Source organism: Aedes albopictus, chromosome 3, assembly GCF_035046485.1.
Source record: "Aedes albopictus strain Foshan chromosome 3, AalbF5, whole genome shotgun sequence".
NCBI classification, from domain to species: Eukaryota; Metazoa; Arthropoda; class Insecta; order Diptera; family Culicidae; genus Aedes; species Aedes albopictus.
This window is the reverse complement of record NC_085138.1, coordinates 420,634,978-420,659,685: the sequence shown is the minus strand read 5'-3', so window position 1 is coordinate 420,659,685 and position 24,708 is coordinate 420,634,978. Positions and strand designations below refer to the sequence as shown.

The following is a 24,708-nucleotide window of genomic DNA, read 5'->3' as shown; positions in this document are numbered from 1 at the left end:
GGTTGCCGTCTCCTTGGTGAGGAGTGATACGGGTTTATTTTGTGATTGCACGAGAGATGATCATCTTTTGAAAAGGCCATTTTCGCGAGTTACTACGGAATTCGGTGAAAAGTGGCGCATCGAGACAAATTAACGTCCTAACAGGTATGTAATCATCCGGTTTCGTGGGTAGCCTTTAACGGAGCCGCAGTGCTGAGAAGAACAAACGAGGTAAATAAAACAACATTTGTCTGAACTTCTTCACGCATGCTTAAAGCTACTTCCTGACACATTTTCATTCATAAGATTGGCTCGTTTAATGAAGTATTGCTTAACTGACTGACGGAGCGATGTGACATAACGCTGGCACGGTACAAAGAATTTGATTGGCAATCAAACGCAAAGCGAAACTCGTAGGTGGAAGCATACACAAAAAGTATTTTACGGATATGATTACTGTATTGATATTACCTGGGTATGTATTCGCAAAATGAACAATTAACCCAATTTTATGGACAGATACGACCTGATGATGGTTGCTGTATTTTTTCAACGACTTTCAAAAGTAGATGTATTTACTTTAGAATAGATAAAAGGGAGTGTAGGTGTTTGGGGAAATGAAAAGGTGAAACGTTCCCAAACCCATGATTGTTAAACAACCCAGGCGCGATGACGTCATTTTTTCGATTCCATCATCTTGTACCATTGTTAAGGGATGGGAACCCAAATGCATTGTATATGAGGGAACCCGATTGATGTTGGCTGCAAGCTTTGTAGGGATGATGAACATGATAAGCCGTAAGTTCGTACCAGGGTTCGCACAATAACACATTAGATTAAATGACAACAATGTTGATATTAATATTATACTTCTAGTACGGCACTTCCTGCCAAGTTTTCATTCATGAAATAAGCGATCAGCTGATCCGAATCGGCTTGTAAAATGGTTTATTGCTTGGCATTGGGTTGGCACGATGGAGGGAGGCTGATTGGCAATCTGTCGCAAAGCAAAACTCATAGGTGGAAGTGTTGCACAAATGGTATTTTACGCGTTTTGGACATGATTATTGTATTGATATTCGCAAAATTATCATTACATTTTATGAACTGATACGAACTTCAAAGTTGGCTACGATTGTTATATTTTTCAACGATTTTAAAAACAGAAGAAAAGAGTATTGGGTTTTGGGTGAAACGTTCCCAACACATGATGATCGGACAGAAAAATACAATAATATTTGCTTGTAGATTGTAAGGGACCAAATATAGCGTGGACATGGGTATTGATCTTTGTCGCCAAATAGAGTCTCAGATAGTGAACTGGAAGATTGCACCTTTGAGGAGGTAATTTAGAAGAGCTTATTGGGACAATAGAAAAAAGTCAGTATGGTTGGTCGGTAGTTAGACCTAGTTGGACAGAGAATTTAAGTTTAATAGTTCGTGATAGATTCGATGAAAGTACTAAGTCTCAAAATGGCTTAGTGTACGAGCAAAAAAAAATGGAATTACAGACAGGTCTATTAATTTTGAACTAGCAATGAACTTGGTTATAAAAATTGATTGGAAGGCATGTATGGGTCGACTGAACATTCAAAATCCAACTCAGGTGAAAGTTGGTCGGTGATGCGAATATTTTATGGTTTTGTAATTGTATTTGTAATTTTATTGTTCACGTAACGTGAGTTTTGCTGCTCATGTGGTTTTGAGCCAGGTAGGTTTAATCCAACATAGGATGCCCAAGATCAGACATAATTCGGTGAAGTGTGCTAGAACGTATAAATTGTGAACTGTAATAGAAGTTGTTGGAAAGGCATATATGGGGCAACTCAAAATTTAAATCCAACCCAGGAGTGGGTTGGTCGGTGGTGCGGACTAGCCATCGGACCTAGTTGGGTTAACTAAAAATTTTAATCGAACTTTCGAATAGGTTGGTCGGTGGTGCGGAGTAGCCATCGGACCTACCCGCATAACCATGAACCATACTAGTACTGTTTGCCATACTGTTCGAAATCATATATCATAGTACCCCAACAGTATAGTATAACATCTAAAGCAACAATAAACCAACAGTACCATGAATGTATTCAACAGTTTGACAGATGGTTCTCGGGCAAATTACAGTATGGGGAATAGGCGGTTAAGTTATGTTACAATAAAAAAACGCCAATTTTCTCGAACAAAATTTTTCGTTTACAGTTTGTCAAAAGGTCAATGTACTATCCATTTTTTGCCCAGTTCACTGTTCAGCTAACCGTTCTACAACAGTTAAACTGTAAAATCGAAATGAAAATTGGCAATGTATATGTAACTGTTGCTTTATTGTGCAATATGGTTCAAAGGTAGTATAATATACAGTTGTGATGCAGTTAAAATATAAAATAAAACTAGCGCAATATTCAAATAATTGAATTGTGTTTATTCAAGCACCATAAAATCGAATTCCCAAAATTATTTTACTCATCTTACCCCTAAGTAGGTGCCAGCCAAAATATGTAAAACATCGATACGAACAAATTGAAATTGTTCAAGCGGGTTTCCTTCTCGAGCTTCCCGTCCGGCAGGGTCGAGTCGATCTGGATCAGGTCCTTATGCATCCGGATTTCACTGTGTGAAACAGTAATGCTCGAGTCCATTAGGAGCAGCTGCACGGGAAGGACAGCTTTTACGGTAATTCGCTGCTGGAAGACATATACTACGGTAATGTAGCTGTGGAACTTTGAATTGACTCCCACGTCCGGCTTGTAAACAGGTCCTAAAACAGAAAGGAAATTTGTAAATGTTTGAAAAATGTCTAGTTTACGGGGGAAAAACTTACCAATTCCTCGCAAAATGCATTTCCGATACCGGTGAAGAACTAACACGGAAGACTTCACCCAGCAAGAATACAGACCAGATAGGATGGAAAATCGACTGATTGCAGACTGCTGTCGGATCCTCTGTAGGAGTTTGGAAGTGGTTATATCAATAAATGAACATAAAATTTCCATTACTTACAGGAGGAGTACCCTTTCGAGCAGCTGGATTTCCTGGTGAATCCTATGTAACAACCGATTTTCACGATTAATGCGGATCTTTGAAAGCAAATCCTGCTCCTCTTTTTCACTTTGTGAAAAACAAAACAAACAGCGTGCCGCATTTTTTCAATATAAATGACGCACACACAAACTAATGTGTGGAACTGTTTACCATATTGTTGCCTATGAGTAAAACATAGTAAAGTGTGCATGTGTTAGTTTGATGTTGAAATTCAAGCACCAACTGTTTGGCAGAATGTGGACTCATGTTTCTACTATTCCTTACAACATTATCTTTCAACAATGAGCAGACATCATACCATATTGTGACTTTTTGATATGGGTTATATAAACCGTGCTATACAATCCAACGCTTCAGGTTCCATACTGTTGGACGTAAAGGGGACTGTTTGTGGTAAACTGACTCTATGTGGTAGAAGATATTTACTGTTTGGACCTCAAGGCAAAATGTTATTTTCTATGCGGGTAGTTGGGTCAACTGAAAATTTAAATCCAACTTTCGAATAGGTTGGTCGGTGGTGCGGAGTAGCCATCTGGGTCAACTGAAAATTGAAATCCAACTTTCGAATAGGTTGGTCGGTGGTGCGGAGTAGCCATCGGACCTAGTTGGGTCAACTAAAAATTTAAATCCAACGTATAAATTGCGAACTGTCGAGGAAGTTGTTGAATATTTTACTGGTTTTGCTGCTTATGTGATTTTTCGAGCCTGGTAAGCTCAACCCAACATAGCATGCCAAAGATCAGACAGAACTCGTTGAGGTGTGTTAGAACGTATAAATTGCGAACTGTCGAGGAAGTTGTTGAATATTTAACTGGTTTTGCTGCTTATGTGAATTTTTGAGCCTGGTAAGCTCAACCCAACATAGCATGCCTAAGATCAGACAGAACTCGTTGAGGTGTGTTAGAACGTATAAATTGCGAACAGTCGAGGAAGTTGTTGAATATTTTACTGGTTTTGCTGCTTATGTGATTTTTTGAGCCTGGTAAGCTCAACCCAACATAAGGCAATCCATGACGACATATCGCGATGGGGGTGACAGCTGAAATTGTAAACACAGTGTACGTGCAGCTTACCAAATTTTCGTCGAGTGTTCTCTGTGCTTAACAAATTCCTTTGTGTTCAACTGTCACCCCGATCGACGAATGTCAAAAATACATGGTAAACAAAGGAAATCAGCTGATCGCATCTGTCTCATGGATTGCCTTATAGCATGCCAAAAGATCAGACAGAACTCGTTGAGGTGTGTTAGAACGTATAAATTGCGAACTATCGAGGAAGTTGTTGAATATTTTACTGGTTTTGCTGCTTATGTGATTTTTTGAGCCTGGTAAGCTCAACCCAACATAGCATGCCAAATATCAGACAGAACTCGTTGAGGTGTGTTAGAACGTATAAATTGCGAACTGTCGAGGAAGTTGTTGAATATTTTACTGGTTTTGCTGCTTATGTGATTTTCTGACAGAACTCGTTGAGGTGTGTTAGAACGTATAAATTGCGAACTGTCGAGGAGGTTGTTGGATGTTTTACTGGTTTTGCTACTTAAAATAAGTTTGAGTCTGGTAAGCTGAAACGAATAAAACATATTCAAGAAGAGATAGAACTAGATGAGTGGTGCTTTAAAATGTTAATTGTGATGTATTAAGGATGTGTTTAAACAAGGTATTTGTTAGTTGATGATGTTTTTTAAGTATTATTGTAAGCATTGCCTGAATTATTGCATGTTGTATGCTTTAAATATTCTCATATGTTGATCAATATAACATTCACTAGAGAGTAGAGGTGAAGGTGAATGTAGGAATAAGATGTCATGGAATAAAATATTAACTGTTTATTTATTTCTGTGGGTTACGAGTTGGCAGATTATTGTTAGTCAGAGATAAGTGTGTAAAAACAGGCTTGTGCACGCAAGAATTCAGTCTAAAAATTGATGTGTCCGAAGACGGTTGTGTTGTTCGTGTGAATTGCCCTGCGGATGGGTAAATTACGGAATACTTCCGTACAAAATGATCCGTGAACCGTTCCTCGGTTCACGACAATCATCAGTTCGATAGTTGCGTTACCGAAACAAAGATGGGTAACAGTATGTTTTGTTTTGCTCTTGAAAGCCAATCCGGTGTCTGTCGGCGTGGGCATCAAGAATGATGATAATGGAAGCCATTGCAAATGGAAAATAACAACTTCTAGAGCAAAAAATGAGTAAAATTTGACGACAAAAAATTGACTTTTTTATGTAAACAAACGATTTTCTCCTTATTTCACCAAGCGCCTCTACAATTAGGGGTCATCTGAATTCACCTACAGCAACTATCGGTGCAAAATATGAGTTAAATAATTTTGAAGACAAAAAAGTGTTCTCCCTATCTCACTCAGCGCCTCTACAATGGGGGACCATTCGGATTCACCTTTGGAGGTGAATTCTGCGGTGAGGTGATGATTTTTGAGGACGAATGAATTTGCTTTTATCGAACTAGTGTTCACCTAGCGGAAAATTTATCAACTGCTTGGTGTGACCCTGCACCGAGCACTTTATTTACTTTCGACGCAGCATAAATCTTTAGATGTGTGGGTGAACATATTGCTTATCCAGAGAAATCTTCCAACCTGGCGGAGTAAAGAAGACAAAGAAGACCTGTTCCGCAAACGTCAAACTGCTGCACACTTCAAAAAGTATGCACACAACCTTGAAACAAAAATAAATAGCTGAAAATCTACATTATGTTTAATGGCGTACAGCTGCATACTAAAGTGCTAAAACTACACCTAATATAGTTTAGAAATAAGTTACATGTTGTGGCAGCAATTGCGATTACATAAACCATAAATGAAACAATTTTCATTATTTTTGAATTTTATGGCAACCAAGTGAGTGAGAGCTTTTTAGCGTGAACCGAGCACTTTTGACGTTTGCGGAACGACTGCGGCGGTCGAAACCACCGCAACCCCGTTGGATTTTTTCTATTTTACCGCAATATTTATACAAAATCAAACATCAAACACTCTTGTCAAAATTTCTCAACACCGCCACAGAGACCGTAGTGGATGGGTGTTTTTTTTTCTTTCGTCTCGTTTTGTTACAAAATTTGATAAGAAATTTCCCAGATTCGATAGAGTTTTGTGTGAGTTTAAGCAAAAAAAATCTGCAGCAACCGAAGCGTATTTACTTCTGCACGAATTCAATTTTATCTCTTTGCAGCACCCGGTCGTTCTAACTTGTTTGCAAAATATACGGGTGAAAGTGCGATGGATTAATCTCGAATGTAAGAAGCTGGTGGATGAGAACCAAGAAGTCTACTGATTAATCAATTGAGGCGATTAGGCTAGTGCAAGTGCGCATACTTGTAAGGTTTCCCCACTCAATTACTGGATGTGCGGCTTCACATCAGAGGAGCACTATGGATGAGATTGACAACATTATTCTGCATTCGTTGCGGCAAATTGAATGGTAAGTGGATGTTGATTTATGCAATAAGTATAACTGATTAAGTAAAGGATTTTCGCTTCTGTAGTAATCTCGACGATGAAGTCACCAGCTTGGACGACATCAACCCATCGATGCTGGTGCGAATTGTATCGAAGTGTATATCGCTGATCGATCCCAGCTTGGAACTACCCCGTGCATTACCGCCTGGAATGGCACAGCGCTTCACCACCACGGCCAGTCTGGCCGAGGCTTGTCGGGTAAGTATTTGATCTTCCTGCATTGAGTGGTCACCATGTGAATGAGAATGATTATTTTTCCCACTTTCAGACGATCGGTTACCGGCGGGATATCGGCTACCAGACGTTCCTCTACTCGAACGTGGCCGAGGTTCGTCGCGTGTTGATGTTCCTGGTGGAGAAACTTCCAAAAGAGGCGGCCGACAAGGGCCCGGGAAGCGGCCAGCCAGTGGACAGTGCAACCGAGTTGGAGAACAGGATTTTGAGCAGCTTGCATAGTCAACTGCAGGCTCCGTGGATGCCGGAGTTTTGCCAGGTAGGGCGTCCGGAAGGATTGGCCAGCGGAAGCGGGGAGACCCCAGCACAAATAGCATTCCGACGGTTTGTTCCCAGGAAAATCAGTGTGCCGTTTGTGACGCAGGGTGATGTAGCCGCAGGTATGTTACGCGGTTTGGAAACGGTGCACGATAATTAACCGAAAATTTTCCTCTTACAGAAGTCAAAGAATTTTGGTCTCGTCGTAATCTGGACTGTTTGGATGAGGGCAGTCTGGTGCCATCGCTGATAGCGGCAAACGATGGTGCGATCAAGTCCAACGCAACGGGTGCCATTGATGAGGTGGATCGACAGACGACCGCGTTTCTTCCAGTCAACGATAAGCTGCTAAAGTATTACTCAAATAGCGAAACAAAGCATCGAAAAACTATGGAACCAAGTGGGACGGCTGAAAAAATAGTAATGGATAACGTTACAGTAGAGTCCAAACCGGGGAAAACACCACTTGAGACGCTCCAAGAAGAAATCGAGGCGTTGCAACAGGAGATAGAACAGAGCTCCCAGGAAGGGGTTCAATTAGAAAGCAATCGTAGGGAAATAGACGAAACGATGGAGGTACAGCGGAAAACCGTTATCAAATTGAAAGAGGAGAAGAAGATCAAAGAGCGAACGCACATTTTGCTCGAAGATCCCGAGGTGAACGTGAAGAAACTGGAAGTGATCATCGCCGCCGGAGGTGAGCGAATGAAGAAGCTGCAGGATCAGTGGGACGTTCATCGGATTCCGCTGGTGGAGACTTTGGATGCCTATCGACTGAAGAATTCCGATAAATTGGTAAGATTTTATTAGTTTACAGTTGCTGGGCTTTTACTTCTTTTGTTGCCAGTCTTAGTCCGTAGTCGATGGTAGAGATCAAGTAACGGACGACTCTTTTGGATTCCGTCCAATCTACGGTGGTAGGTCAGCTCACAGAGTGGCTCAGGATACCTACAAAAGCTGCAATGTCCGGAAGACTATGTGTGGTCAACCGATGAGCCTGTGGTATTCGCCGTTAACCTAGAGATTCTCACTGTTGACTCTTAGCTTGAAATACTTGGTGTCCATGGGATATTTTGAGCCCTTTGCTCCTTCCAGTCCGAAACGTGTTACAATCTTTTTGACGAAATGATCTCGCGACAAATTGTACAAGCGATCACTGTTTCTCACGATCCGGATACCCAAGAACCAATGAATATCGCCAAGTGCCGTCACCATCAGTTTGTGTCGTAGAGCTTCTTATGCTTCCTTGATCCTCTCATCACAGAGAAACTCGTCACTGTATTTGCAGACAACCAAGATGTCCTCAACATATACAAGTAGAAATATCCGCTGGCCGTCCTCCAGGCAGTGTTGGGAATACTCACTTGCATAAAGTTATACTCATTTGTTACTATCTCAGTTCAGCAGCATGCAATCAAAAAATGGTGTTTGAACGACATGTACGATGTACATTGTAGTTTTATCTAAAAGTTTGCCGAATAAAGATATGGTCGCACACGCATATTAAAGTCGTGAGAAAGCTGTGAGTACAAGGTGAGTATAAATTACACTAATTTTACTCTCCTCGTGCTCACATCTCTCTCATGACTTTGGTATGCATGAGCGACTCTTACTCTATTCGGCAAAATTTTAGATTAAACTACAATGTACATCCCAAGTAACAAAATTAATTTTATAATGCTTTTGAAGTATACTTCAACATTTGTTCTTTAAAACAATGCATAAACCAAATTGCTCTGCAAAACGACATCAACTCAACCATAAACCCACCATAAGACCAAAGCGGCCCATCCCATAAGATGCTCTTGGAGAGTTGTTTTTAAATTTCTCTTTAAACTTGTTGTACTTCCCAAGTTGTCCTCAAGGCGAATTGCTCTCTGCTTGTAGATTTCTTCAAGTGCATGATAAAACGATAATAAATTTGTCAGTGTTGTTGCTGTAGGGACAATGGAAATTCGCGGCAAAATTTCTTAAATTTCGCGGGTCAGCATTGTGAATTTCGCGGCAATTTCGCGGCTCCATATTTTTAATCGTATTGTTGAAGAAAACGCAGGTTTTACATGCGAAATGAATAATTTGGTTGGTTTTTGTTAGGCGTAAACGTAAATTCACAGAAAAAGTAACAAATTTGATGAAAAATCGAAAAAGAAATATGTAAAATGGTTTTAACTTTTAATACGCCGGGCTCGGAATCGTCAATTAGTCCACCTAATTTAGTTTTAAAACTAAAAAAATGAGGAATTTTCAGCTTATTTTCTAAATTTTGTCAGATTTCGCGGCATTTCATGGGATTTCTTAAATTTCGCGACCGTTGCCCAATTTCGCGGATTTCGCGGCTTCCGCGAAATCGCGAATTTCCATTGTCCCTACTGATGACAGAAAGATGAATTAATTTGGTGAATTAAATTGAAAAAAAAAACGCAATGAAAATGACACATTATTGTAATTATTGTATATGTTGCAAGATACTTCCAAAAATTGCAACGCGCTTCCATTATAATGCACCAATAAAATATTTAAAAGTATTATTCCTGGTCATAAGAACGGGTGTCCTACGTTAGGCGGAAACACGAAAGGCGGAACCAATGAAAGGCGGAAAGGCACAAAAGGCATAATCACGAAAGGCGGAATCACAAAAGGCAGAATCACATAAGGCTAATTATTATTTGGCGGACTTTTTGAACCAGCAGAGCAAACGGCCGGCCGTTTGCTCTGCTGGTTCAAAAAGTCCGCCAAATATTAATTAGCCTTATGTGATTTTAACATTCATGACATTATAAGAAGAGGTTGCCTAGTTGGCATAGTTTTGGGTATATGCCTCCAATTGTAAACCCACTTCTTTATCAATTTCGGAGCCTATGAACAGAATTGACACTTTTCCTCTTTGAAAGTGAGAATTGACTGTTGCGCTGAATTTTATACACCACGCTGCCGTTGTAATGTTACCAAACGCGCATTTGCACTAAATCCCACGCGACAAATCCTCATGAAAATAACAGACACATTTAATAAAACGCCGCAATTTTATTTCCCATAAGAATAATGTAAAAGGGGAGCCAAAACCGCAACTGTTCCTTCCCTCAGGGATTGGCAATGTGTACTTTGGGGCAAAATCGCTAATTAATAGACTTTCTAGCTTCTGAAATACTTGCTGGCAAGCCAAAATGTGTGTTGCGGGTGATGCTGGGTCATTCGGCCGAATTCTCATCAGGACGAATTGCAATTTAACAATAACGAAAGTGGAAAACGATCTGTTTTTTGTTGTTTACCTTTTTCAACAATTATTGCCAGTAACTATTTTAACACTGGAAAGAATAGCCTATGTTCAAAAGAAGGAAAAATTTATGATTTGAATATCAGTAGTTTCAGCGCCAAAAACCATGTTAGCAATGGTACTAGAAAGAACAGCCTATGTTTAAAAGAAGGAAAAATTCATGGATTAAATTATAAGTAGATTCAATATCAATAATCTTATCCAGCTGGCCATTTGAACAAGCAATCCTCTTCATATTTGCAGCGTGATTCAATTGATTGATTTAGTTTCAGTTTGACCGAACCATGTTTGAAAGTGATTTATCGACCCATTGGGATGGCGAATCGGTGTATTGTGTGGAAAACATGTATTCATGTATTCCTTAACAAGATTTTTTAAGTCGAAAGTCGTGTTAGAATTCTGCCAATCAATTGCAATTACACATTGCTAACACAAAGATACTTCATGCTCAAAGAAGTTGAGGACATTTCCAACCAGAAAATTTTTTGAACTACGTCATCGTCAATTGAACCCAGACATATTCAGCATCGTCCTGCTTCGTAAGGAAGATTCAGCCTTCCAGGAAGATAGCAGCCGTAAATTTCTATAAAATAAACTATTTCAGGTAATCGATGATGTTTCGCAGTTTCCCTAGAATTCTATGCAGATATGACCTGTTCAAATCTAACGTCATATTTAAATACTTAATCAGAATGCTAATTTCTTATTACTTGGCAGAGTTGAGTCAACCCAGAATTTAGTACAACGAACATGTCTGAAACGTGACACACTAAATAATTTGAATGTCTAAATAAAAAAGCATAGAATTACGATGGTTTATTACTTATTCCGCCTTTTTGAAATTACGCCTTACGTTATTTCCCGCCTTTCGTTACACTATTAAGGTTGTCTGCCTTTCGAGTTTCCGCCTTTCGTGATTCCGCCTTTCGTGTTTCCGCCTTTTGATAGGCTCCCGTTGCAAGATACTTCCAAAAATTGCAACGCGATTCCATTATAATGCACCAATAAAATATTTAAAAGTATTATTCCTGGTCATAAGAACATTGTTCATGAGTTTTCTCAACATGGATTCCATTGAAATCTAGGCCGGTGGTCGGTCCATTATCGATGGTTTTAATCAACATCATCATAAGATCGTCTTATTTTTTTTTCAACTTGTTCTGGCAGCACGGACAATGACAGCCATCAGCGTCGATTGCAGAATATTGTGCGTTTAGCACTAAATTGATTTCCGAAAAAGCTTCATTGACTTCCGCTGCCTTTCCTATGCGTTAAACATAACGTCGGAAGTAGTGCGCTGTATAGAAAACCAGATTTACTGTACAGCGCACTACTTCCGACGTTATGTTTAACGCATAGAAAAGGCAGCGCCCTAATAAAAATGTATTATACACTGCTGATTAGGTGAATGATTGTATCATTCCATGTATGATCATTATGATAGCCCGAAAGGGTTGTTAAGCACGTTGTATCATATTTTTCTATTAGGGCGGAAGTCGATGAAGTTTTTTCGGAAATCAATTTAGTGCTAAACGCACAATACGTACGAAGCAGATTGTCATTCTTTCAAACAATAGCCAGGGAAACAGATGCATGGCGAATGGAATGTACGAAAGCTGTTCCCACGAGATAGTGAATTCTAAATTAATGATATTTTGTGAGATTTATACTGCTATATTTCGCTAGGAGTGTGTCGGGCTAATGTGCGCTAGATACGATAGCATATTGTGATTTGTGAAATCGTAGTATATATCTTGTGTGAGTGGCAAGTGGACTCTTTACTTTGGATATTAGGAGTATGTTTGCTAATTACGTGATCCACATTACAGGTTCGAATACTAGATCGCACACTACTTCTGCACATACGTTAGCATAATTTCTCCTCCGTCTCTGTAGTAAGATTAGGTAATGATTACCCCGATGATTGCTTAATAATGCATTGATTAGGACTATTATTGCTTGGTTGTTTAGGAAGCGATTACTGAATTCCCCCGCATCCTGAATTTCTACGGCTAGAGTCCTGAGCCGGTAGGGAAAGACTAAATGTATGTATAATATGAATTCCCTTTGAAACGATGAAATAAAAGTTACATTTCTTTTAGCTTTGAGCTGCGCAAATTAAAGCCTGCTGCGAGATTTTTTTCTCTACCAACACAACTCATGCCAGAGCTAAAAGCATAAATCAAGAATACTAGGATTTATAACGTTCTCAATGTAGCCTGGTTGGCCTCCATCAAGAACGTCTTAAATTTATTTCATCTTAAGCAAGAGTGCAAGAACAGTTGCTCTTGATCAAGAACGGATGATTCAAGATAACTACAAGAGCCTTATAAAACTGAAAATAAGTTCAACAGTTCCCCAAGTAACCAAAAGTTCAGATAAAAGGGTACTTTATAAGCTAAGCAGCTTGTTCGAGGTTGCTCATTAGCCTTCTAAGCAGCTTCATTTTTAAGTAATTTTGGAACTTGAAAGTTCACATAAGCACGCTGGATAGCCTTCTGTTGGAGTAGGTAGGCAGTAAAACGAACTACTCTGTGCAGTGGTAGAAACAGAAGTGAAAATTTATTCAAATTTAAATCTAGGCTACTACGATTGGCGTTCGGTCTGAACGCCTGCTATAATTATAGTATCTATAACACTCCTCCTCGGGCAGATCCGGACGGATTCCTATAGCCAATCGTAATTTCTCCAGACGAACCCGTTGCAGTGGCTTCGTCATCAAATCGGCCAACATTGATTCCGTTGGACAGTACTGCAGTCTAATTTCACCTTTTTCTTGCAGGTCCCGTACAAAGAAGAACTTCGTGTCGATGTGCTTGCTACGTCGTTCGATGCGATCACTTTCGACCAGTTTGATACAACTTTGATTGTCCTCGAACACGGGGACCGATTCCTTCGTTGCTTCACCGATCTCCTCCAGCAGCCGTTTGGTCCAGACTAACTCCTGACACCCTTCAGCGAGTGCCACGAACTCAGCTTCGGTCGAACTCAACGCAACGCACGTTTGCTTTCTTGAGCACCACGAGATTGGTCCTCCGCCGAACCGAAGAATCATGCCGGAATTCGATTTCCTATCGCGAGCATTACCGGCCCAGTCTGCGTCGACGAACATTCGCAAACCTTCACTGGAGGCTCCGAGATGCAGCTTATGGTTGCTGGTGGCATTCAAATAGCGCAGAATTCTCTTGGCCTCGGCCCAGTCTTGCGCATTCGGGCAGCTGGATTTTTGCGCCAGAATGGACACGCTTACGGAAATGTCGGGCCGCGTGTGTACAGCTACATACAGGAGACCACCAATCAAGCTCATGTAGTCGTGGTTGTTCGGCAGCTGATCCATCTCCTCCTTCTTCTGTAGGTAGCTCGGATCGAGCGGCACCTTCGAGGGTTTCGCCTGCTCCATGCCAAACCGTTCAACTATCGTGTGGATATACGATTCCTGGTTGAGCTTGAACCCGGATGCGCTTCTCTCGACTTGTACGCCAAGAAAGTGACTGATGTCTCCGAGGTCCGCTACGGAAAACTGTTGTTGCAGCTTATTCAAAATGGACTGGAATTCCTTCGCCGTTTGCGTTACAATGATCATGTCATCAAAGTATATTAGAATATACGCTACCGAACCATTAGTGCGCCGCACGTACAAACACGGATCCGATTCGGTCGGCTGGAATCCCATGGATTTGAAAACAGCATCCACTTTACGGTTCCATACGCGCGCTGACTGTTTCAGGCCGTACAAACTCCTCCTCAATCGGCAAACCGTCCTCTCGTCCCCGACGTGGTATCCTTCGGGTTGGCGCATGTACACGGTTTCTTCAAGCACACCGTTCAAATACGCCGTTTTGACGTCGACGTGCCTTACGATGGACCCTTTCCAGCTGGCAACGGTCAGCAGTGTCCGAAACGTCGTCTGCTTTGCCACCGGTGCGAAGACCTCGTCGTAGTCCGTCCCGTAGCGCTGCGAAAAGCCTTGAGCGACGATCCTTGCTTTGTGACGTACTACGTTGCCGTTCTCGTCCTGCTTGGTCTTGAAGAGCCATTTGCAGCCGACAGCCTTCTTGTCAGCCGGAAGCTGCACCAACTCCCACGTGCCGTTGTCGATCAGCGCCCGAAACTCCTCGTCCATGGCGGATTGCCATCGAGACGCGTCGCCGCTTCGCAGCGCCTCCGTTCGCGTTTGGGGATCACCCGACTTCCTCGCCGGATGTTTGCTGGCCTTCAGTCCTTGTTGCAGACCGCTCCGACCGGCTTGGTCAGACTGTCCTGTAGGAGGGGGAAACGGATAGCCTTTGTTCGGAAATACATAATCGTGGTACTTGCCTGGAATTGCGCGCTCCCGACCGCTGCGCCTCAACACCTGTGACTCCGGTGGATATGAAGATTGTCGCGGTGGGAGCGCCGTAATTGTCACGTCACCCTCAGCACCGTCTGAATATTCGCCTGCGCTTGATTCTGCTTGCGAATAGAAATCTTCATCGGATCCAGATGCTTCGTCATCGGGAGTTTCTTCAACTGTAGGCCGCGGTGGTTCAGCCGGTGGATTTGCTTCTATCGGACTGACGTCGAAGTTCAGATTAACGAACGTCCGCACTCGAGTTGGCTTGCTCTCCATGGCGACTGGTTGCGCCCGCGTCCCGGATTGAGACAGTTCGTCCATGAACACTACGTCACGGCTCTTGAAGACGTCCTTCTTCACTGGGTCGTAAAGGCGGTAGGCTTTGGTCAGCTCGTCGAAACCGACCAGGATGCACTCCTTCGATTTCGCGTCCCACTTCTTCCGGTTTTGCTTGGGAACGTGTGCCATCGTCTTCGTACCGAAAACTCTCACATGGGAAAGATCGGGCTTCCTTCCGCTCCAGGCTTCCTCTGGTGTCAATTCGTGACCTTTGGTGGGGGACCGATTGATCACGTACGTCGCAGCTGCCACCGCTTCCGCCCAAAAAGACTTCGGTAGTTTCGCCTCGAATAGCATGCACCTTGCACGCTCGACGACGGTTCGATTGACACGCTCGGCCAACCCATTTTGCTCCGGTGTGTACTCGGTTGACTTTTGGTGGATGATGCCAGCCTCGGCAAGACGCTTCTGAAACGATTTATTACAGTATTCCTTACCGTTATCGCTCCTGATGACCTTCAGCTTGGCTCCGGTCTGCTTTTCCGCTAGGGCGCGAAACTGGTCGAATGCTTGTAGCACCTCAGCTTCGGATTTCGTCTCCAGGAAGTAGACGAATATGCGCCGCGTCCAATCGTCCACAAACGACACGTAGTACCGGCTTCCACCTAATGAGGTTTCTTCCATTGGTCCGCAAATGTCCGTGTGGACAAGCTCCAATACGCCGGTGGCACGATGACCGCTGCTTGAAAATGGGAGTCGAATTTGCTTACCCATGGCGCACACCGTGCAGTTTTCCATCGCTGACTCCTTGAATTCGATCCCGGATGCAAGACCGTTCTTCAGAAGCTTCAGACTTCGGACGTTGAGGTGTCCCATTCTCCGATGCCAGACGTTCAAGTTGACTGGCGTAGCTGCGAGCGACAGAGCGGTTTGCTCCTCGGACTCTTCGAAACGAAATAGGCCATTCGTCACATCGTGGGTACCGGTTGCGATGACGTCACCAGCGGGGTCGATTACCTTCACGCCACGATTGCAAAATTGCACCACGTGACCTCGTCGCACGATTTGGCTCACCGACAGCAAATTGTTCGACATCGTTGGGATGAACTTTACGTTGTGCACGTCTATCGGTGTATTTTCCGGGCAACATTTCGGAAAAAGCTTGACGGTGCCGGTCGCAGCAATCTTCATCACACCTTTATCCGCTGCCATGACAACGCCGCTCGCCGGCCTTGGGTCGACCAGCATACTGCGATTCATGGTGAAGTGGTCCGACGCGCCCGAATCGAAAACCCAACCGTCGTTGCTATGGCAACCAGTTGTGTTCAGCACCGTGCAAAATGCCGATCCTTTCCTCGTCTCGCTTCTTACCTGGCATTCCCTCGCAATGTGCCCGTACTTGTGGCAACGTTTGCACTTCGGACCTTTTGACTGCGCAGCTGACCGGGTTTCGGGTACGCCTTGCTTCGGTTTCGCTGGAAATGGTTTCCTTCCAACGAACGCCGTCTTGTCCGACGAAAATTGCACTTCCTGGAGCAGCTTCGTCTTGATGCTGTCGCCGGTGATGGGGGTGCCGGAATTTTCCAGCGCCATTATCATTGGCTTGTACTCCTCCGGAAGGCCAGCCAGTAGAAGCGAACCAATCCACTCCTCGGAAATTTCGAAACCAACGCCTCGAAGGTTATGAGCGGTGGAAATGATTTCCGTTACATACGTGTCCACGTTGCCGCACGCCGAAAGCGTCGTCGTGATGAGCTTCCTGAGTAACGCCACCCGGCGCGTCAGGCCGGTGTCTTCAAACGCTGCCTCAAGCTTCGCCCAAACCTCACGGGCCGTTTTCGCGTCCTTTACGTGCACGTAGTTGATGGGATCCAACAGGAGAATAATCTTCGCACGTGCTCTTCTGCATTTCCTCTCGTCGACCGCCGGTAGCGTCCCATCCGCGTCGGGAATCGGCTTGACTGCTTCCCACAGCTCCTCCAGCTCCAGATACGTTTCCACCGCAAACTTCTACGTGGGCCAATTTTTGCGGCCGCTCAGCCGCTCGATGGGGGGAAGGCTTGAAAGGTTCTGGATCTGTTGCGGGGCTTGCGGAACCCGTTCCGCCCGATGGTCACCAGCTCCGAGAGACATTTTCTAAACTGCTTCTGGAATCTTCTTTTGAAAAAATACTTGGGCCAATAACCTGTTGGAGTAGGTAGGCAGTAAAACGAACTACTCTGTGCAGTGGTAGAAACAGAAGTGAAAATTTATTCAAATTTAAATCTAGGCTACTACGATTGGCGTTCGGTCTTAACGCCTGCTATAATTATAGTATCTCTAACACCTTCTAAGCAGCTTCTGCCCGAACTTTGACAAAATTCATGCAGAAACAAAAATGTGATTTTCAGAATCGCAACCCCACCCTGTTGGTGGGTTTGTGATTCATATATGTCTGACAACTGCTTCTGATAATTATATTTTCACACATGTTGCTGCTACACTGTGGTGCATAATTGATCGGACAAACGCCGATTTTCATACAAAATAACCAAGTTTGAGATCCTGTAACTATGGTTTGCTTTGATAGATTGAGCTCAATTTTTGACACGGAACTACAAATATGCTGAATTTTGTGTATACAAAGTATAAAATGTTTTCCTTCACAGGTCTGGGCGTGGCAAGGCGTTGAAAAAATTGCAAAAGTGATCGGACAGCGGCACGCGTGTAAATCAAAGGGGTACCGCTGTCCGATCACTTTTGCAATATTTCCAACGCCTTGCCACGCCCAGACCTGTGAACGAAAACATTTTATACTTTGTATACACAAAATTAAGCATATTTGTAGTTCTGTGTCAAAAATTGAGCTCAATCCAACAAAGCAAACCATAGTTACAGCATCTTAAACTTGGCCATTTTGTATGAAAATCGGCGTTTGTCCGATCAATTATGCACCACAGTGTATGTAGATTTGAACTGGATCCTCCTGCGTGATAGCTTGCCGACTTACCGCTGCGGTGCTGAAGACACTTGACAAAGTCATTCTAACTTCACTACTGTACAAATGTGCAAAATTAGCTGCCCACAGAAAATCGGTTCAAGTCAGACTTTACCTGCTGTTCACACAATCGCAACTATAGTACTGTTGTAGAGCGTAGGGTTCTCACGCATCGACTATCGGTTCGAATCCCATGGGCAGCAATTTTTTTTTGGTCAAGCCTTTCATTTTTTGATTTGATAAATTCATATTTGTCTTTTATTCGTGTATGCTTAAACAGTTGTTTTCTGTAAAAGAAATAAATTTAATCTTCATTGAAACATAATGCTACTGAACTGAACTTCTATGAACTTGAAAGTTCCGACAAAGTTCTGAGAAGCACCTTAAGCAGCTTTAAAGTTCCGCGAAGTTCAGATAAAGTGCCAAATGGAACTTTCTGCCTGCTTAAGAGGCTAACAATGAGCCTTACCGGAACTTGGGACCGAAGTTCCAGAAAGGCTCATCGTTAGCCTCTTAAGCAGGCAGAAAGTTCCATTTGGCACTTTATCTGAACTTCGCGGAACTTGAAAGTGCATTTTGTCATGGGAAGCGGAACTTTTGGTTTCTTGGGTCTTGTTGTGTTTATGGTTTTATGAACTGAACCTTAAGTATTCTTGGAGGTGTTTTTAAAATCACATATTGACAAAGAATAGTTGTGCTCAACTGAAACTCCGAAAAGATCAACTAGAATATGCAATGTTCCGATAAAACTATTATAAAAACAAATAAAACCAAATAGAATCAAGATTGTTACTTGGGATGTCCTTCATACACCGTTTTTTGATAGCATGCTTCAATACAGTTCAATACGATTCAATACTGCAACCTCTGATGTCCAACTATGGTCAGTAAATGCTCGAAAATTCGACTGCATAGCAACGGGCGCCGAAACTCATAGTCCCATCCGTACCGTTGACCCTGATCGAATCCTTGGGCAACGAGTCGAGTCTTGAACCGATCAACGTTACCGGCAGCATTCAGCTTCTTTTTTAATATCCTGTTATAGCCGATTACGTTACAGCCATCCAGGGCATCTACTAGCTCCCATGCGTTATTCTAGATGAGAGACTGTGCTCCTCGTTGACTGTCGTAGCTTCTTCGAATGTCGCTGGTTCACCACAGTTCATAGCTGTCAACTCAAGTATATAATCGTTCAGTCGTCGCTGGAACGATTCCCCTGGTCGCCCGACGAGGCAATCCGCTAGCTCCAGAACTTGACTCCTCCTGCTCGTGATACGCTTCTTCTTCAGCACTATCGTAGTTTAATGCATTTTCTGCGCCTTCCACTTCGGTCGGGTTTTGCAGGTCGTGGCTGACATATTCGTCACCGCCATTCGATTTCTGTATGCGTGGCGTCTTTCCAAATTGTGTCTTGCAGTACACCACGAACTCTCGTATCTTGACAGCTGCATTGGATTTTCGCTGGAGGAGAAATACGAACGCCATCCGGGTGAAATCATCCATTAGAGTAAGGAAGTATTTATTCCCGCTGGGAGTTCTCATTATAGGTCCACTAATGTCCTTGTGCACTGTGTCTAATATTGTCGGGCCGCCACCAAACCGGACTTCGCACAATCAAGTCGCGACGCGACCCAACTCGCGACGTTTTTTAATCATGTCAAAAGTAGTGCGCATCCTTCCCGTTGTTGTCAGCAACACAGCGCACTTGATGCGAAACAGTTGCGACACTTGTGGTCCAAGAAAATGGCAATTTTTGATTGAATGTCTGTCTTGATTCCAACCGGATAGACAATACGTCCTTTGATCCCCGATGCGCCGTTTTCGGGGAAGGGGTCCGTGCCATTTTTCCTTCCAGGCAGCAACGGTAAATCGTCTTGATTCCACAGTCCACCATTTTTGATCCAGGTGCCTGACCATTCCCAAAAATCGCCTCGACAACGTCCGCATCCCGATGGCCAAGTCTACGGTGCCAAGTGTGTTGGCACTCCAACGAACGAGACGGCTGCACACTAATCAACGCCTATTCCGATATTCAGGTTCCCATCCGGCCTCGTCTGAACCGCTACACAGCAGACTACCGATCAGACTCGGGTGGTGCTTGTTGTCCGGTAGCTGATCTATCTCCTCCTTATGCTGTAGAGGTTAAGGGGCGTCTTCAATGGCTTCGCATTCTCAAAGTTAAACCGTCGAACAAGCTTACAAATCAGTAACAAATTTTGAAAACGACGTATCTAGATTGAGTTTAAATAAGGGCGAAAGTAACATGAGAGAGTTCTCTTCATCGACTCTCTCTTCTGCAAATTAAAGTGACAAGATGCAAATTCAATCGAACTTTTTTAGACTTAGACGCTAGATTGCATCGCAATCTAGCGATTTATGACCAAAAAGTTCCAATCATACTTGCATCTTGTCACTTTAATTTGAAGAAGAGAGAGTCGATGAAGAGAACTCTCTCATGTTACTTTCGCCCTTATTTAAACTCAATCTAGGTATAATCAATGCTACACCATTGATTATACGTCGTTTTCAAAATTTGTTACTGAAATGTTCGCCGCTTGATACAGCTTGTGTACGACTTCGCCCTTCTCGGTTCCCAAAAAAATGACAAGTAGGTATCACCAAGGTTTGATATGGTGAAATTGGCTTGCAAACTCTTCGGACTTGTATTGTCTATCCGGTTGGAATCAAGACCGACACACAATCAAAAATTGCCATTTTCTTGGTCCACAAGTGTCGCAACTGTTACGCATCTAGTGCGCTGTGTTGCTGACAACAACGGGAATGATGCGCACTACTTTTGACATGATTAAAAAACGTCGCGAGTTGGGTCGCGTCGCGACTTGATTGTGCGAAGTCCGGTTTGGTGGCGGCCCGACAATACTGCTCCTTAGTCTGCGTAATGATAAGCATATCATCAACGTTAATGAGAATTATACTGACCTGACTGTACTGACCTGGCATTGATCTTGGACTAGGGAAACCTCGTGACTTTGTAAACGGAATCCACCTTCAAATTCCACGAACTGATTGCTTAAGTTTGAACATTCGACAATTTCAAGGAGCCCGCACGGTGGTAGAATTATTGTTGTGTTGCCATTCAGATACGCCGTTTTGACATCAACGTGCTTGACTATAGATTTCCTCCGGTATGTTACCTGCTGAGCGAAGACCTCGTCGTAGTCGGTGCTATACTTCTAGGTGAAGCAAGCCCTGCACTACGATTTACGGCTTTGTTGTCTTTTTGCTGTCGGTTGTTACAAGTTTTATTTTTGTTTTACATGTCTCATTCTAGTTTGTAAAAGACATCCCAAATTTAATTTCTCATTTGCAGTGTTCTAGTGTAACAGAGCATCATGAGATCTCTTTGGTCTCAGTCTGATGGCTTACACTTAGGTAATTTCGGGCAATGACAAATTAGAAGACATTTTGCTGACCCTTCTCTAACAGAAACATCAAAATGTAGACGTCTCATAATCTGAATCAGAATGCCCCCTCAAAATTAGAAATTCCTATGCAAAACTAAAACTATGAAAGCAACTGACGTTGCGAGAAATAGGCAACCTGCCAGAGAAAATGCGATTGCAGGATCGACTGATGGACTACTAACAATTATGAAACGTCGTCATCCTGTTATCGGAAATTGCTATTCACTTGGGTAACAGGGCCAAATATATGTTCTGTGTTATGTATTCGTCCACTCGTCCTGTCCCATGTTATTACGCATTTGTAATGTTTCATTAAACACTATATATTATAGTTTAGTATGCATTTGTAGTGCTTCATTTTACTTTCGTAATACGGTGAACAGCGCGGAGTCCACCAACGCGCGAAATTCCTCATCCATGGCGTCAGGCCATTGATACGGAAAGGATGTGAAACTGTTTGAACGCGCTCAACAGCTCGCTTTCGGGTTTCTGCTCAAGAAAGTATGTAGATGGAAACCTTCAGCGTCTTGTCGTCGGTGAAGAACATATAATACCTGCTTCCACCTTGTGACCACTATACCAGATTCCTATACCGATGGTTTGAAATATAACAATAATCTTATGTTTTCTTCATTTCTAGTCCAAATCGCAACAAGTGCTGGATCAAATCGAATCCACCCGTCAAAAGTGCGAAGAAGTAGTGATCGATCTCCAAACGAAGGGAGCCATGTACGCGCGCCTCCAGAAAGAATTCGAAAAGCTGAACAAAACCGTTAGCCGAACGGCCTACACCAGCCGGATCCTGGAGATCATCGGCAACATTCGCAAGCAAAAGAACGGCATCGATCAGATTCTGCAGGACACGCGCTCGCTGCAGAAGGAAATCAACAATATAACCGGCCAGCTGGACCGGCAGTTCACCGTGACGGACGATCTGATATTCCGGAATGCTAAGAAGGACGAACACTCGAAGCGGGCCTACAAACTGCTGGTCACGCTACACTCGGACTGCGAGGAACTGATCAAGCTGGTGCAGGAAACCGGCGCCATCAAGCGGGAAGTGCGTGACCTGGAAGATCAGATCGAGAACGAAAAGGGCCGAAATACGGCCGCTAATTTGGCGCAGATCACGCACGATCTCACCGAAATGCAGAACGAAAGTAGTCGGCTGGAGGAAAGCGTACGCCGGATGGAGGTGGCCAGTAGTAGGCAGTAATCGTTTTATAAGTTGGCTGATTCCGACATATCTGAGTCTCATATTTTTTCATACAATCCTAGTTTGATTTTGATGTTTAAGCTAGTGAGCTCGTTCCATATTATTTTTTTGGTTCGCGTTTTTTTATCAGTTAGCCATGTGATGACCGGCAATAACATTTTTCGAAAACCTAATATTTTAATAGAAATACATGCGTAAGAATCTTATGTACATGGGAAAAGTAAACAGAAGGAATATGAAATGTGGGAGTCAGATGTGTCGGAAATGGTACATTATCCATATGTAAGACTAACCGCAAGAATATTTTAGAACTGTCCACACAAAACTAGGTACCATACTCAAAATACACAAACTTAAGTGCCCATCAAGAGCTTTATTGAACGTTTCCAAGCCTACTATCTCTTAAAAGCGAAAGAACCACCCAGCGACTACTGTTGCCCCTGCCGTTGGCGAACCTCCGGCGGAATGTAACCCTCGTCGACGACGCGGGGCTTCTTCTTCTTGCCGAACCAACGCTTCGGATAGAACACCTTCTTGCTGTCGATCTGCAAATCGATCTTGTCCTCGTTCTCGAAGAACCACAGCTTCTGCTCTTCCTGGTCCATTTCGCGTGCCATCTGTTCCATGTCCTGGATGCGCTTGGCCCGTTGTAACCGGGCCAGCTCTTCGTCCAGCCGCTGCTGGCGGACGTCACACCAGTCACTGTAGATCTACGAAGAAAACTCCATTTTTAGTATTGATGGAAGAATCACACAGATTCCCTTACCTTAGCTTGTTCTGCGATCTGGCGTTGTTCATTCTCGGCCACACTCTTGTTGACTTCATCCAGCAGAAGCTTTTCGAAACTGGCGTTGTTCATCTTACCACTGGCCTCAAACTTGCCAAGTGCTTCCACCAGTTTGCTGTACTCTTCATCCTCCTTGTTCTCCACTTTGTCCACAAAAGTCCTCACCAGCTTGACAACATCGGCGTTGAATTCCAAGTTTGTACCCATCAATTCAGCAGCTTTAGCCCATTTTTCGTGCAACACCAATCCCAACAGACGACAGCTGTCTCCCACCACTCCCGGGCCATGGCTCAGCCCTAACGTGTGGAACGTCTTGCCCAGCAGCAGATTCGAATCTCGCAGGTCGAAGTGATCGTCGAAGAACTCGTTCCGCAGGAACTTCACCCGAACCTTGATCTCGTCCTTCTTTTTCTTCTTGACCTCGGCTGGGTCCAGTGGGGGAGGTGGAATCAAATCATCAAAATGATCGATCTTTTCGCCGGATTCGACGTACCGATAGGTACCGTAGGTGGCCAGCGATCGCGTAATGGGATTGGTGAAGTCCTCTTGCAGTGCCAGCAGCGTACTGATCCGTGCTGCCCATTTGAACTCGTTCGTGGTGACCAATCGGTCCAGCGCTAGGTTTGCGGTGAAATCATCCAGGAACACTCCATAGCCGATCCTATTGTCCAGCATCTCGATCAGCTGTCCGTAGTGACTGTGCTCGATGTAGTTCCGTGCAATGGCATGCGCCGTCGACTGCAGAACGCTGGAAGCCTCCTCGGTCATGCGGAATTTGTACATCAAGTCGGCCACTTCGTCGATGTGCGAATCGTCGACTAGCTTGTTGGCGTAGATGTCGATATCGATCGCGGAAACTTTGTTCTTTTGTTGGAACTTTTGCTCCAGCTCGTAGTAGAGCGCTTCATGGTTTACCTTGGCCAGAATCGGTGTGGCGAGACGTGCCTGCCATGCATCTCGACAGAGATACGCTTCGGATAGGAAGTTTCTGTACGTGGTTATGAACGGTCGATATCCGTAACCGGTCCTCAACACTTGTTTCAACATTTTTGCCAGGAAATGCAACTAAATTCACTTAAAATCTAAAATTTTCGAATTTTCACTCGAACACACGACTGTGTTATGAAAGCACCATGGCACAGTGTGGCCAGTTCATTTAAAATCCATGTAAACAAAGTGCAGCTGTCACATTTCTATTTACTTTATGCTCTTATGTACTTCTCCAGTACATAAGCGAATGCTCAACGCAGGGTTGGATTTTAGTAACAAATCCTATTGCGGTAAAATAGAAAAAATCCAACGGGGTTGCGGTGGTTTCGACCGCCGCAGTCGTTCCGCAAACGTCAAAAGTGCTCGGTTCACGCTAAAAAGCTCTCACTCACTTGGTTGCCATAAAATTCAAAAATAATGAAAATTGTTTCATTTATGGT

The 24,708-nt window shown here is 43.5% G+C and overlaps 2 protein-coding genes and 1 long non-coding RNA gene across 4 annotated transcripts; 1 reads left to right on the top strand and 2 right to left on the bottom strand.

The window, feature by feature from the left end:
* On the top strand, positions 1 to 22,872 carry LOC109410615 (coiled-coil domain-containing protein 22 homolog). 2 transcript variants are annotated; one of them, XM_062856355.1, is made up of 6 exons: positions 1 to 144; positions 6,209 to 6,457; positions 6,522 to 6,693; positions 6,764 to 7,109; positions 7,169 to 7,782; positions 21,916 to 22,872. In XM_062856355.1, exons 2-6 carry the CDS (start codon positions 6,408 to 6,410, stop codon positions 22,489 to 22,491), a joined length of 1,758 nt encoding a protein of 585 aa, XP_062712339.1. In that variant the 5' UTR covers positions 1 to 144; positions 6,209 to 6,407; the 3' UTR covers positions 22,492 to 22,872. The 2 variants fall into 2 exon arrangements, with proteins under 2 accessions (XP_062712339.1, XP_029731609.1); XM_029875749.2 differs by lacking the exon at positions 1 to 144 and adding an exon at positions 5,594 to 6,131.
* Positions 2,375 to 5,318, bottom strand: LOC109419245 (uncharacterized). Its single transcript, XR_003898238.2, has 3 exons — positions 2,974 to 5,318; positions 2,795 to 2,915; positions 2,375 to 2,731 (listed from the first exon to the last, which is right to left on the bottom strand). It is a non-coding gene; the product is annotated as an uncharacterized LOC109419245 (long non-coding RNA).
* On the bottom strand, positions 22,836 to 24,439 carry LOC109410719 (small ribosomal subunit protein mS27). Its single transcript, XM_019684237.3, has 2 exons — positions 23,258 to 24,439; positions 22,836 to 23,201 (listed from the first exon to the last, which is right to left on the bottom strand). Exons 1-2 carry the CDS (start codon positions 24,323 to 24,325, stop codon positions 22,920 to 22,922), a joined length of 1,350 nt encoding a protein of 449 aa, XP_019539782.2. The 5' UTR covers positions 24,326 to 24,439; the 3' UTR covers positions 22,836 to 22,919.
* Between the last annotated feature and the right edge of the window lie 269 nt (positions 24,440 to 24,708).

What these genes read in the sequence shown, in the direction of transcription:
- LOC109410615 (XM_062856355.1), top strand. Translation starts at nt 6,408, where the DNA reads ATGGATGAGATTGACAACATTATTCTGCATTCGTTGCGGCAAATTGAA. An exon ending in TCGTTGCGGCAAATTGAATG is followed by an intron (nt 6,458 to 6,521) that starts GTAAGTGGATGT and finishes TCGCTTCTGTAG; the next exon opens with TAATCTCGACGATGAAGTCA. An exon ending in TGAAGAATTCCGATAAATTG is followed by an intron (nt 7,783 to 21,915) that starts GTAAGATTTTAT and finishes CTTCATTTCTAG; the next exon opens with TCCAAATCGCAACAAGTGCT.
- LOC109410719 (XM_019684237.3), bottom strand. Translation starts at nt 24,325, where the DNA reads ATGTTGAAACAAGTGTTGAGGACCGGTTACGGATATCGACCGTTCATA. An exon ending in AGATCGCAGAACAAGCTAAG is followed by an intron (nt 23,202 to 23,257) that starts GTAAGGGAATCT and finishes TTTTCTTCGTAG; the next exon opens with ATCTACAGTGACTGGTGTGA.